General features: G+C 35.3%; 1 protein-coding gene across 4 annotated transcripts in view; it reads right to left on the reverse strand.

The window, feature by feature from the left end:
* The window catches only part of FCHSD2 (FCH and double SH3 domains 2), a 244604-nt gene that overhangs the window by 136566 nt on the left and 92567 nt on the right, over window positions 1-15471 (reverse strand). For all 4 annotated transcript variants that reach the window (XM_012744878.2, XM_076002295.1, XM_076002296.1 and 1 more), the window contains exon 4: window positions 7956-8032. In XM_012744878.2, the coding sequence (XP_012600332.1) occupies window positions 7956-8032 (77 nt within the window). The remainder of the gene's footprint in view (window positions 1-7955; window positions 8033-15471) is intronic.

The following is a 15471-nucleotide window of genomic DNA, read 5'->3' on the forward strand; positions in this document are numbered from 1 at the left end:
CCTCCCACCTCGGCTTCCCAGAGTTCTAGGATTATAGGCGTGAGCCACTGCACCTGGCCAAACTATAAATATTTTTATGTGATTTAGTTAATATCTATCTCTCTCACTATAGAAAAAACTCAATGAAGGCAGGGATGTATGTCTTGCTATTGTATTCCTAGGGCCTGGTAAGTATAGAATGGTTACAATAATACATGTTGAATAATTAATGAATGGGTGAATGTATAAATTATGAAGAGTGTACAATAAAAAGATAAATCTCTTCAATAAAAAGAGTTTAAAAAGAGACCAAAAAGATGTAGTAAACAGTGTGGGAAAATCCAAACAAAAAATGAGACCTTTAGAGATTAACTGGTTTATATAGCAGGCAAAAATATCCTGAACAATGAGGTACCATGAAAAGCACAGAATTCAGTTACCAGAAAGAAGACCAATGTTCAAGTTCTTGTTTAACCAATATAATAATATGTAGCAAATCTCACTATACTTTCATTTCCTCAACTGGCAAATGAGGAAGTAACAAAAATACATGCACCATGTAGCTCACAGGGCTATTTTAACAATTAAATGCAAAAGATATAAAAACTCTTAGTACACAGATTCTTTTAAATGAAAAAATGGTAATAGTAGCAGAATTGTGACAGAGATAGAAATACTTCTTGTTAGCATAATAGTGGTGGTTCCAATGGTAGTGATGTTTCTATTCTGATTAAGAAAAAATATTACTGTTCTACTTCATGAGTCTGAAATTAAAGAAAAAAAAGAAAGAAAAAAATAGTCATGGGTCATAGAGTGATTTTTTTTTTTTTTTTTTTTTTTTTTTGAGACAGAGTCTCGCTTTGTTGCCCAGGCTAGAGTGAGTGCCATAGCGTCAGCCTAGCTCACAGCAACCTCAAACTCCTGGGCTCAAGCAATCCTCCTGCCTCAGCCTCCCGAGTAGCTGGGACTACAGGCATGCGCCACCATGCCCGGCTAATTTTTTCTATATATATTAGTTGGCCAATTAATTTGTTTCTATTTATAGTAGAGACGGGGTCTCGCTCTTGCTCAGGGTGGTTTCGAACTCCTGACCTTGAGCAATCCGCCCGCCTCGGCCTCCCAGAGTGCTAGGATTACAGGCGTGAGCCACCGCGCCCGGCCTCATAGAGTGATTTTTAAAAGAATTTTATTTCATCAGGTTTCACATGAAGCAATTTAGAAGGATAAGGAAAGGTATCAAGCATGTATGGTATTTTGCTACTCTGGTCAGTTCAGGAAATGAGGCTAAAAATTATTAAAGAAAGAAAGGAGATTCTTTTAAAAACCTATCACATGGTAGGTACTATGTTATGTATTTTACATTTATCCCATCATTCAATCCTCCCCACAACCCTGTAAGATAGATATTATATCCATTTTACAAAGGAGGAAAGTGAGGCTCAGAGAGGTTGTGAAATTTTCCTAAGGCTATTCACTAGGAAATAGCACCTCCATAGTCATAACCTAGACTTTACCATTATTAATTACCACTGCTCTGCTCTTATCTCAACTTCACTCATCTCTGACCAACACCTCCTGATTCTGCTCATGCCTGTTACGAATGTGACACCAACAATTACTCAACACTATAAGAACCCACAATCCACTTGACCCTACCCACTTTCTACTGTCTCTCACCCCTCTTATCATCTCCCTTCTAAGCTCCTTACCCAGCCTAGGATTCATGGTCTCTCATAATCACTCCTTTATGTATACCCTTATTACCCTTGCCTTTCTCTTTCCATCTTTTATAACCTACAAGCTCCTACCTTGGTTAAATCTAAAACTCTGTTTACACCATGCTAAGGTCTGTGTAAGGATGTGGCTGGAGAAAAAGTTAATCATTTTGCCTGGTCTCACTTTAAATTGATGTCAAATAAATTCTAGTAATCACTTAGTGCTGCTACCTAGTAACATATTATAGTCCCTTAATCCAGTGGTCCCCAACCTTTTTGGCACCAGGGACCAGTTTCATGGAAGACCATCTTTCTATCGACTGGGGACAGGGGAGATGGTTTTAGGACGATTCAAATGCATTATATTTATTGTGCACTTTATTTCTATTATTATTATGTTGTAATATATAATGAAATAATTATACAACTCACCATAATGCAGATTCTAATGCCACTGATCTGACAGGATGCAAGCAATGAGGAATGGCTGTAAATACAGATGAGGCTTTGCTTGCTCGCCCACTGCTCACCTCCTGCTATGTGGCCTGGTTCCTAACAGGCCATGGACCCATACCAGTCCACAGCCAGGGGGTTGGGGACCACAGCCTTAATCCATCTATTCTCCTACTCTTCAACACAACTATTTCCCAACTTATCCCTCTTCTCAAATGTCTAATATTACCATACTTTCAGCTGGCAATGAAGCTACCAGAAGGCAATGTCCACATGTTCCCACCACATCTACCAATCTTCTTTTCTCTGCACCCATACATTCTGCCATCCTTCCTATTACTTCCATGAATTACCCATGCTCTATAGGCCAATCCTTCACATTCGTACTACATTATATAACTTCTCACTCAAGAATGTCAATCCAGTAATCTCCTACAATGTCAATTTTTCCCTCTCTACTGGATCATTCTCATGAGCAAATAAATATGCTATATCTCCATTTTAAAAAATACAGCTCTACATCAACTCCCCGTTTCTCTCCAGGTACCACTCTAATATCTGCCCCTTTCACAGAAAAACTTTAAAGAATTGTCTCAAATTACTATTTCCATGTTTTTTCCTCCTGGTCTCTCTTGATCCATTTAAATCAGACTTCAGTTATCTACTACTCTTTTGAAAGAGTAGTACTCACCTTGCTTGGCAAGGTGATCGAAGATCTCCCTATGGCTAATCCCAATAGTTAATTCAAGTCTTGATCCTATTATTAAACATAGCAGCAGGACTGACCTAGTTAACCCTTCTTGAACTGCTTTCTTCACCTGCCTTCCAGAACATCACTCTCTCTTGGTCTGCTCCTACCTTTACTGTTTCCTCTTCATCTCACTGCCCTCTAAATGCTGAAGTGCCCCAGCATCAGACCTCAGGCTTCTTCTATTCTCTAACTACACTCTCTTCTTAGATGAACTCATCCATTCTCATGGCTTTAAAGACTACCAAGATGCTGTTGACTACTCCTGAACTTTTAATTCTTGCCCAGACATCTTTCCCTAACCCCCAACTGCTTACTTAACATATTCAACTTGGGTATTTAGTAGGCATCATAAGCCCAACATGTTCAAAAAATTTTTGATTTCCCTAAAATCTGTTCTGACAATCTAGTTCATCTCATTAACAGCTATTCAAACCCTCTAGTTGCTCAAGCCAAAAACTCTAGATTATCATTGATTCCTCCTTTTTCTCTCACATCCCACTTCTGCTCCATCAAGAAATCCTCTTCGCTAGACTTATAAAATATCATGGAATCTGATTACTGCCTACATTCTCCACTGTGACCACCCTGTTTTGAGCCACTGTCATACGTTGTGCCTGGACTATGCCAAATGTCTCTTAGCTGCCCTCTGTTTTTGCCCTAATGTCTATGCTCTACATAGTACGAATGCAATGCCATTGCTCCCTGGCACTCTGTATTCTCCTTACTATGGTTATTGGTCCTTATCACCAATTGATATATATGTTTAATTATTCACTTGTTTATTGTCTGTCTTTCCTCACTAGAATGAAGGCTTCATGCAGCAGAGGCTGTGTTTTTTTAATATTTACCGCTATATACACAGCACCTAGAACAGGGTATAGCATAGCAAGCACTAAATATTTACTGTAGGAGGTGGGGGGAATGATGGAGTCTCAATTTGAACCCAGATTTGTCTGGCTCCCAAACCTCTGCTCTTCGGCTGAGATAAGACTGTTCTTCCATCTCAGTTAACAATGCTAAACATGAAAAAGGGTCTCTTCATTCTGATAAAGGTATATCAAGATCTGTATAACCTAAGTTCTTTGTATACATCCTACATGATTTTTGTCTGATACCTTTTGTACCATTATTTTCTTATCTTTTTGTTAAATTGACTTACCTTTTAAATTAAAATATATGCACTTTACAACCTTATATGACTATTCTAAATGAAAAAACAAGCAACATTTGCCATAATAAAGTTATAAATAGTATAATACGAAAAAAATTTATCCATATACCATCAAAGATCATGCTGTGAACTCTTTCTTGTATGGATATCCTACTGGAAAACAGAAAACTTTAACACAAAGAATTTTTCATCAAGAAATAAACCAACAATGTGGAGAGACAGGAACACTCCTACACTGCTGCTGGGACTGCAAACTAGTTCAACCTCTGTGGAAAGCAATATGGAGATACGTTAAAGCAGTACAAGTGGATCTACCATTTGATCCAGCAATCTCATTACTGGGCATCTACCCAAAAGAACAAAAGTCACTCTGAAAAAGACACCTGCACTTGAATGTTTATAGCAGCACAATTCACAAATGCAAATATATGGAAACAACTGAAATACCCATCAATACCTGAATGGATTAATAAAATGTGGTATATGTATACCATTGAGTACTATTCAGCTATAAGAAACAATGGTGATATAGTATCTCTAGTATTTTCCTGGCTGGAGCTGGAACCCATTCTAATAAGTGAAGTATCCCAAGAATGGAAAAATAAGCACCACATGTACTCACCAGCAAATTGGTATTAACTGACCAACACCTAAGTGGACATATAGGAATAACATTTATTGGGTGTTGGGCAGGTGGGGGGGAGGAGATGGGTATATACATACATAATGAGTGTGATGCGCACCAACTGGGGGATGGACATGCTTGAAGCTCTGACTCAAGGTGAGGGGCAAGGGCAATATACATAACCTTAACATTTGTACCCCCATAATATGCTGAAAAAAATAAATAAAATTTAAAAATATATAAAAATTAAAAAAAATAAATATGCTGAAAAAAAATAAAGAAATAAACCAACAAATTATTAACTGTTAAATTCTTAAAATCTTAACTGTGGTAGTGATCACACAAATCTACACATGTGTGTTATTCACTGCAGCATTATTTGTAATAGTAATAAACTAAGCAACTACAAATAGGGAAATGGTTAATAGAACCATAGTTTATTTAAACTATGGCAATGAATTAAAGCAAACATTTTAAAAAATGGGGGGATCTGAACCTACTGGCATGAAAGGATGTCTAGAATAGACTCTTTAATTGTGTGGGGGCATTACAGAAGTATAGGTAAATAATAATTTCAATTCTGTTAAAAACAGAAAACTGTGTATGTTCATGTATGAATTACATAGAAAAAAATATGAAAGAAAAGACCACATGCTTTTAACAGCAATTAATCTAGGGGAGTAGAAGTGTGATGAGGCTGGACTTTATACTCTTTATACTCTTCTGTACTATTACCTATTAACACAAAGTATGTATTACTTGGATAAGATTTTTAAAACTACCATGCAAATATAAATACAAAAAAATTAAATGGGAAATTTATAATGACTAAAAGTACAATAAACTATGAATAGACAAAAAAATTGGCAATTGCCATTCTCACTCTCAATCTATTATCTTTTTCAACAGTGGCACCACTATCCTCTCAATTGCCTAAACTGAAAAACCTGGGAGCCACTTTATAATTCTTCCTCTCCCTCCTCCTACCTCATTCTTTCATTCAGTAAATATTTACGAAGTGTCTTTTATGTTTCAAGAACTATTTTAGATACTGGGAAAATTGTTTATACATTTGTCTCAGAACAAATTTGACAAACAAAAAAACCAAAATTCTGCCCAATCACTTGCAAGTCCTCTAGTTTCAGTGTCTGAAATCTCCCCCACAACCTGATTTATGCTATAATTTCCATGGTTCAAATAAGAGATGATAAGGGATTAAATTCCTGCAATTCTATCCTTTCTGAATTTTTCCTCACATTCCTCTACTACACCTTTGTACTATTAATAACGTGAAGTTGATCATGTCATTCCTCTTATGGAAATTCTACAATGCCTCCATTATCTTCCAAATAAGAAAATAAACCCCATAACATGAAAATTCCCTTATGACACTTACCTGTGTATCTTCCTTCCATCTCCACCACTCAACTTTATCCTCTAACCCACACACTTCACACAAGCCACAGTGAACTGCTCTTTGTTACCAATATTCACCTTTTCTCATGTTCCAGGACTTTAAGGTGTTACTTTGGCTTAGAATTCCTTTTACCAAACTGCCTGGCAAACTCCCGCACATTCTTTAAGATTCACTTCTATAAGCCTCAGTTTTCTTCTATGGCCCCAAAGCACCTCTACTATGACCCAATACTGCAACTGTGTATAGTGGTTATCTCCTATATGCTCCTGAAGGTCAGATACCACATCTCCTAGTCTCTCTAATCCTAAAGCCTACTTTAACAGCTGGCATGTGGTAGACATTTCATATATATCTCATGAATAAAGAAAGAATGCATGAGTGTTTAAATAGCTATGTGACCTTGAGTAAGGCACATAACCTGAGATTCAGTTTCCTAGCATATAAAATGAGAATAATTATATCTACCTCACGCAAGTGTTTTGATAATCACAGGAGATGAGTTAAATTTCCTGGCATAGTGTCTGGCATATAATAAATACCTAGGAAATGTTGGCTTAAAACACTTTTTAAAATTAGGTTTTATAAGCTAGCCTGGAAGCATAGATTATTATCCTTATTTCCTTGGTAACCTGAATCCTCAATTTCAAATATACTTGGAATATGGCTATCTATAAGTTGGATGGTTTTTCACTCCACAACAAGCAATCTCTCTCTTAGTCGCACTGATTTCCTTATACCAGCAACACTGTACATATCAAGCTCACTCTCACCTCAAAGTTTTGTTCTATGTCTTTTTTGCCTAGAATTTCATCTCTTCTCTCTTCCCTCTTAGCTGAACTTTGTAGATACAAGAAAGTCCACAGGAAATCTTATTTTTATATCCTGTTTTGCTTTAACATTCTCTATTCTCTATTATAATTATACTGTTTTATTATTTATAGCTATCATGCCACCTTCTAAGCTATCAGTCTGCCACTGTGAAGAATTATTAGGGTTTCTTACATATCCTTCAGTTTTCAACCCCCATTGCCACATTCTTAAGAAATTTTCTAATGATGTCAGTCTTCATTGACAATTCAGTGGCTTGATTTCAACTCAGACTCCAAACAATATACTTCAATACTGTGCTCTTAATTATCCTGGATTCTCTGGTATCGTTTCATGAGTATCAGTCTGTATTTCTACCATATTATAAGCTCTGAGGTCTCTCTCTTCTGGGTCCCCAACTCTAAGGACAACTCTAAATACAAAAGATAATAAAATACAACCCTAAATACAAAAAACACTTTCAAATTAACCTCAAAAAAGACATCACATTCTAAACAAAATTATACTTCGAAGATATCAGTAGGTCACTGAGGATACAAGTTCTATTACATTGTCATCTACCTTCTTTAAATTTATAAGTGGGATATTAACTAGCCAACTTCTAGATACCTTGTTTATACAAACACACAAACCCATTTCTAAAATAAGTATTGTGCTAAAGGGATGCTCTTTTCTTTAAAATATTTTACTTAGAAACTTGTTGCAATAATGTGTTTCATTGTAAGTCACTCAGAAAACAATTTGTGTTCCATTGTCATCTATCTTCTTTGAAGTTCATATGTAGGTATTAATTAGATAAATCATAATCTTGGCTTAAACACATGAAAATGATCTATTTTATGTAGGTTATCTATATGTTATGAAACATTAAAAATTTTGATAACTTTGATACTATTACATAGCAAAGGAAAGAGGTAATTTTTTAAAAAACGAGAGTATGACATTATCTATATGTGACATAGCTCTGAGTGAAACCATTTTTAAAGAAAACAGGGAAAAACTTCTTAGTAAGTTACCTGTAATCATTCCGATCATCAGCTTTTATTCCAGGCCAATCTCTCTTCAGGTACTGACTAGCCAACTTCTGGATACCCTGTTAAAAAATACATATTTTTTTTTCTAAAATAAGTATCGTGCTGTAAAGGAATTTCTTTTCCTTAAAATGTATTACTAAGAAAATCCCATTTTTCCAAATTTAAATTAAATTCCGAAGTAAAGAACTGATGATAAATAGAACACTACAACTTTCTTTCATTATTGTCCAATTTCCATTTTTAGGAAAAGAGTAAGTATAAGGATGAGACCATTGAAACTTAATTGATATGTCTTTCACTTCACTAAACTATTTGACTAGCCATAAAAACAAACTACCTCTGACATGTCACAGGGAGCACAGCTGTCCGTCTCCACAGAGTTCTGCTTACACAGCTTGAAATCTCCCTTTCCCACTATTTCTCAGCTGTGGCACATATTACATTTATATACCCCAGCTGCCAAACTCTTATATACCAGGAGAGTTAAAAAACATATTCAATTTGGAGCAGACAAATATACATTGGCTTATAAAATTAATAAAAAAAAGCTTAGTGCTGTTTATTAGAAATTCTCAAGAAAGAAATTCTGAAGATAGATTTTTAAGGGTCTTAAAAAAAAATACCATGGCACAAGTCATTTCAAATGAAAAAAAATAGTTTTAAAAAGAAATATATCCGCTTACTATTATCCATACAACATGAATTTTAGATAAGGCAGAATATTTAACTATAACAGGTGGGAGAGAGAGGTATAGGGATCGGAACAGAGAAGATCATTTTGTTAAGAAGTGAGGTTAAACTATGCATTTCAATTATACAATGTATTACTTTGTTTTTTCATTGATTATTTTTAATTATGGGTACATAATAATTGTATATATTTATAGGGTATGTGTGATGCTTTGATATAGGCAGACAATGTGTAAAAAATCAAATCAGTGTAATCAGGGTATCCATTCACCTCAAGCACTTATCATTTCTTTGTGTTGGGAACATTCCAGTTCCACTCTTTTAAATATACCATAAAACTTATTGTTGATTATAATCACTTTGTTGTGCTATCAAACATTGTTCATTCTAACTATTAACTATATTTTTGCACCCATTAACCACCCCTACTTCATCCCTGCTCCCTGCTACCCTTCTCAGCTACTGGTAACCATCATTCTAGTCTCTGTCTTCACAGGATCAAGTGTTTTAATATTGAGCTCCCACACATGAGTGAGAACATGCAAGATTTGTCTTTCTGTGCTTGGCTTATTTCATTTAACATAATGTTCTCCAGTTCCATCCACATTGCTACAAATAACAGAATTGCATTCTTTTTATGACTGAATAAAATTCCATTGTATATATGTACCACATTTTCTTTGTTCATTCATCTGTTGATGGACACGTAGGCTGATTCCAAATCTTGGCTATTGTGAATAGTGCTGCAATACACATGTGAGTGCAGATATGTTTTTGATATAGTGATTTCCTTTCTTTGGGATATATACCTAACAGTGGGATTGCTGGGTCATATGGTAGTTCTATTTTCAGTTTCTTGAGGAACCTCCATACTGTTCTCCATTAGTGCACTCCATTAGTGCTTACACTAATTTACATTCCCACCAACAGTTACAAGGGTTCCCCTTTCTCTACATTCTTGTCAGCATTCGTTATTGCCTGTCTTTTGAATAAAAGCCATTTTAACCGGCGTGAGATGATATCTCATTGTAGTTTTGATTTGCATTTTTCTGATGAATAATGATGTTGAACATTTTTCCATATACCTATTGGCCATATGTCTTCTTTTGTATGTCTTCTTTTAAGAAATGTCTATTTAGATCTTTTGCCAATTTTTAAATTGGATTATTTGATATTTTCCTATTGAGTTGTAGAGCTCTTTATATATTCCAGTTATTAATCTCTTGTCAGAGGGGTAGTTTGCAAATATTTTCTCCCATTCTTTGGGTTGTCTTTTCACTTTGATGATTATTTTCTTTGCTGTTCAGAAGCTTTTTAGCTTGATGTAATCCCATATGTCCAATTTTGCTTTGGTTCCTGTGCTTTTGAGGCATTACTTGAGAAATCATTACCCATACCAATGTCCTGGAGTGTTTCCTCAATGTTTTCTTTTAGTAGTTTCATAGTTGAGGTCTTATATTTAAGTCTTTAATCCATTTTGATTTGATCGTGGTATATAGTGAGAGACAGGGGTCTAGTTTTCATTCTTCTGCATATGGACATCCAGTTTTCCCAGCACCATTTATCGAAGAGACTGTCCTTTACCCAATGTAGGCTCTTGGCACTTTTGTTGAAAATGAGTTCACTAAATGTATTACTTTTAGATAGGAACACATGTGGTACACTAACAGTATAACAGGGCCTAATGTGGATATAGAAATCATTAATGTTGGGATATTCATTTATATAAATGCCATTCTAACAAGAACACAATGATGAAGCGACAAACAACAATATTAGTTAACAGATTGCCTGCTTTAAGCAAGGGCTGTTCAAGTAAAATCAATGCCACATTCTATATACATGTGTGTATGTGTGTGTGTGTGTGTGTGTGTGTGTGTGTGTGTGTATATATATATATATATATATTACCATTCTATTAAGGTCTGCTACCAAATCAATTTGACTCAATTAAACCCATTGTTTAATGCCTTTGTTTACCATTAGTTCAATGAATCCAAAGGGTAGCAGGAACTACAGACAAGCTTCTTTGACTCTCAAGTTCCTCCTGAACTTAGCAATAGTTTTTCACTATTTCCAGGTATTGTGTATTCTGAGAACTCACATCCACAATATTTCCACTTAACATATCTTGTACTTTGAGGAATCTAATTACTAAGTCTTCTCTGAATATGTATTTTTTCACCTCTCTACCTTGTTCATTGTGTTCCCATTGCATGAAATATCTCCACTCCTATACCTACATGCTAAATTTTTACCCCTCTTTTTAAACTGATTATAAATTTCCTAACATGAAACATTCAGAAGTATATATAGGCAAACGTGAAAAGATTCACTGCCTAGATATTTAATTTCATTAATTTAATTTCATTAAAGTATAATAGTTTTATCATTCTTTCTGCATTTATTAGCTATATTCTTTTAAGAAGTATGTCTCCTGAAATATCTGGTTATACTGAGGTATAATTCTTTGAGGAAAGACAGGATAAATACTTGACTGTCCAGTTTTGGTCTGAAGATGAACAATGCATTTTTAAAGTAACATTATAAACTCATATATTTTAAATAATAGATGCATTCCAATTAATTGCAGTCACTCTTCTTCTGATGCTGGAATTGTCTGTCACATTTGTGGCCTGAGGGAGCCCCTCCAAGTTGGCTCCCATGTCATTACCCAATAGACTATGATCGCTTCTTTGTTTTCTATTACAGTTCTTGTCCTAGACTTTTTTTTGTTGTTGTTGTCGTTTTTGTTTTTTTGTTTTTTTGAGACAGAGTCTCACTTTGTTGCCCAGGCTAGAGTGAGTGCCGTGGCGTCAGCCTGGCTCACAGCAACCTCAATCTCCGGGGCTCAGCGATCCTCCTACCTCAGCCTCCCAAGTAGCTGGGACTACAGGCATGCGCCACCATGTCTGGCTAATTTTTTTTTTGTATATATATTTTTAGTTGGTCAATTAATTTATTTCTATTTTTGGTAGAGACGGGGTCTCGCTCAGGCTGGTTTCGAACTCCTGACCTTGAGCAATCCGCCCGCCTCGGCCTCCCAAAGTGCTAGGATTACAGGCGTGAGCCACCACGCCCGGCCTGACTTTTAATATGCCAGTTCTCCAAGAAATCCTGATTCCTTTCAGAGAGAAACCAGAGACCACAATCTAGGCAAGTCCTTATCCTTCAGGTCTTTGTGTCTTTCTCTAAAAGTCCTTTTCTAATCACTGTATATATACAAAGTAGCTCACCCTCTACTCAGTTACTCTCTCTTACACAAACCTATTTATATTCCTTATACACTGTTACTTTATGGTTTAAATTTTCTTGTCTGTTTACTGACTAAGAGCTCCACCAGGTAGGGATCTTATCTTTTTTTTTAAATCACTATAATCCCAGGCTATAGAAGAGAGCCTAGAATTTAGCTGATGCCAGTAATATCCACTGATTGCATGAATAAATGCCACCTACATTATTCTGTTTCTAACATATAATACCCATCTCCCGTTGTGTTTTTCCATTCTGAGTTAGAAATGTTTGGATCAAACCTTCTCTGGTTCCTAATTTTTATATACTCAAACAAACAAAAAAAACTGTACCAGATTTCTGAGATTTATAATTAGGTGGCTTTAATATAATAAATAAGTTCCTTAGTAAAATTACAGTCAAGGCCAGATGTAGTAGTTCACACCTTAAATCCCAGCACTTTGGGAGGCTGAGGTGGGAGGACAGCTTGAAGCCAGTAGTTAGAGACCAGCCTAGGCAACATAGCAAGATCCCACCTATATAAAAAATAAAATATTGGCCAGGCACAGGTGGCTCACACCTGTAATCCTAGCACTGTGGGAGGCCAACACGGGCAGATCATTTGAGTTCAGGAGTTCAAGACCAGCCTGAGCAAGAGTGAGACCCTGTCTCTACTAAAAAAATAGAAATAAATTACCTGGACAACTAAAAAATATATATAAAATTAGCTGGGCATGATGGCGCATAACTGTAGTCCCAGCTACTTGACAGGCTGAGGCAGGAGGATTGCCTGAGCCCAGGAGTTGGAGAGTGGTGTGAACTAAGCTGACTCCACGGCACTCTAGCCAAGGCAACAGAGTGAGACTCTATCTCAAAAAATAAAAAATCTAGCCAGGTGTGGTAGCATGTGCCTGTAGTCTTAGCTACTTGGGAGGCTGAGGTGGGAGGATCACTTGAAACCAGGAATTCAAAGTTATAGTGAGCTATGATTGCACCACTGAACTCCAGCCTGGGCAACAGAGTGAATGAGACCCTATTTCTAAAAAAAAAAAAAAAAAAATGTTTTTTTGATCATCCTCACTATTGGAAAAGAATATGTGTGTAGATATTCCAAAGCAATACCAAAAGAAAAGAAAAGATCCACTAAAGTTTATTCCCTACCTAGAAGACACTACACATTAATTTTTGTGAAGGTTCACATAAGTCAAGGTCCCTGAATTCAAAGAATGCATTACCTGTCGGGAGTAAGTACCCAACATAAAATGTCAGGCAACACAGGGGTTACTGCCAAATAAGTGGTAAAATGTGACATAAGTACCCAAATAAAGAAAAGATCATTTGAAATTTTTTTAACAAATCACATTTAAATAATATGATAGTGACTTTTTCAGTTTAATCACTGCTAACATGTTTACAGAACATGAAATCCAAGATGAGCCTCAGTTCATGAGTAGGACTAAGACGGAAGGCAGAACGACAGCACTCTTAATTTATATAGAACAAATGAACTAAACAAGTACTTTCACACATTTATTTCTCTTAACTCTATGTTAGGCCTTGTTATAACCACAAAGACAATGGACATTAAGAGGATACATAATTTACTTAAGATCATACAGTTCATATCTAGTTAAGTTTGAGCAAGAATCCCAAGTTATCAGAAGTCTTTGCAAAAGATATCATTTTAGAGTGGAATTTATCTAATTCTTTAAAGAAATTGTGAAATTACTTTAACTTATTAACTTTTTGTGCATTATAAATTGTAATAGCAATTTCTAGAGCTCTAAACCACAAAGCTGAACTGTATTAAACTGAATGAGCCCTTCAGAGATGAGATGAGGGATTCATGAAATAGACAAACAATGAGATCTTTAGATGAAAGACTTTATTCAAGTTAGTTCACAGAGGCAGGAATCATGATTTCTGTGTGTTCCATGCAGCTGTTCAAGATCTAATCTGCATGGATGCTCAGAAAAGAAATATTCTGTGGCCATTATACAGAAGGTCCTAAATAATATTTCATGTCTCTGAAAGCGTTCTATATTTAAACTAACTGGTTTCCCTTTTAAGTTATGCTTAAAGCTACATCTCATGAATAAAAGGTTTACTTAAATAAAAATAAAATTCACCCTCATAAATTTGCTAAAGAAAGTAAACCTATGGCTTGCTATTTTTTAAAAAGTGCTTTTAAATAATTCACTCCCCCAGCCCACAGTAAAAAGTATTTTTATTAAGTTATACCTAAGGTATTTACTCTCCAAAACTAGTCTACTAGACATTTAATATTTATTTATATTTACCTGAGCATCACTGATATAATGTTGATTTGATTTCAGTACAGTTCACTCCAGAACAGTGGTTTCCATAAAGATGCACTATCAATATACTCTTTGAAACAAGTAATAACATCCCATTCCAACTTTAAAAAAGCCATCAGTGTCTGATGTTAGACTTGCTTTGTTTTACCTCTCAATAACACTTGCTGTATTGCTTTAACAAGTGAAGAAACACAAAGAAAGCCACTGTTGAGTAACACTGGGAAATGAACTGATGACTTAACCTCTGGCCCATTTTCCACAGCAAGCTGAGCAGGAGTGTGTGCTCAACAGCTCTGGCACAGGTTATTCTGTATCCATTTCTCCCCCAGCATACAGAGAAACTAATATTTAAATTATACTAAAGGTTTGATATCAGATGGTTCTTTTAAATTTTAGGAAACCATATTATTTATATACTATACCTTCTTGTCATGAAATTCCCAACATTATGCAAATGATCCTTTATAAAATTAACCACTATGTAAGTTGGATACTGATCAGACTGATATAAATCATGCAATGATTGTCTTTACTGTATTCTTAGACTGCTCCCACCTGAAAGGCAAGTTTTGAAATTGTTTTGTGTGGTATATAATTGCGTAAGGTAAAAATATTAATCAGTATATTACTTACATTACATAATAAATCACCTTTACTGACTTTTCCATTAATCTCATGATGAAATAAAATATTAACCTCATGTTACATATGCTATATGTATCAAATGTTAGAGATATATTTTAGCCTTTTCCCTTTCATAAAAATAAAAATTAATTTTATTTAAATTAATTATGTAAGGAAAAATAAGATCTACTGTTATTTTAAATGACCTATCCTATTTGATTTAAAGTCCAAACATAGAATAAAAAATAGATAAAATTTAACACTCATTCATAACAAAACTCTCAAAAAACTAAAAGTAGAAGGAAACTTCCTTAACCTAAAAAAGGATATATATAAAGACCTTACAGCTACCATCATACTTTTAATAGAGAGTGAATGTTTTCCCCCTAAGACTGGAATAAGCCAAGGATGTCTTCTATTACCACTTCTTTTCAACATTTTATGCAAGACCTACCTAGTACAATAAGGCAAGAAAAAGAAATAAAAGGCATTAGAAAAAAGGAAACAAAGTTATCTTTATTCACAGATGCCATGACTGTCTATGCAATGTCTATGCCATGACTGTCTATGCCCTACGAATCTACAAGAAACCTCTGGAACTATTAATAACAATAACTGAGTTTAGCAAGGTTGCA

This window comes from Microcebus murinus, chromosome 4 (assembly GCF_040939455.1).
Source record: "Microcebus murinus isolate Inina chromosome 4, M.murinus_Inina_mat1.0, whole genome shotgun sequence".
Taxonomy (NCBI): domain Eukaryota; kingdom Metazoa; phylum Chordata; class Mammalia; order Primates; family Cheirogaleidae; genus Microcebus; species Microcebus murinus.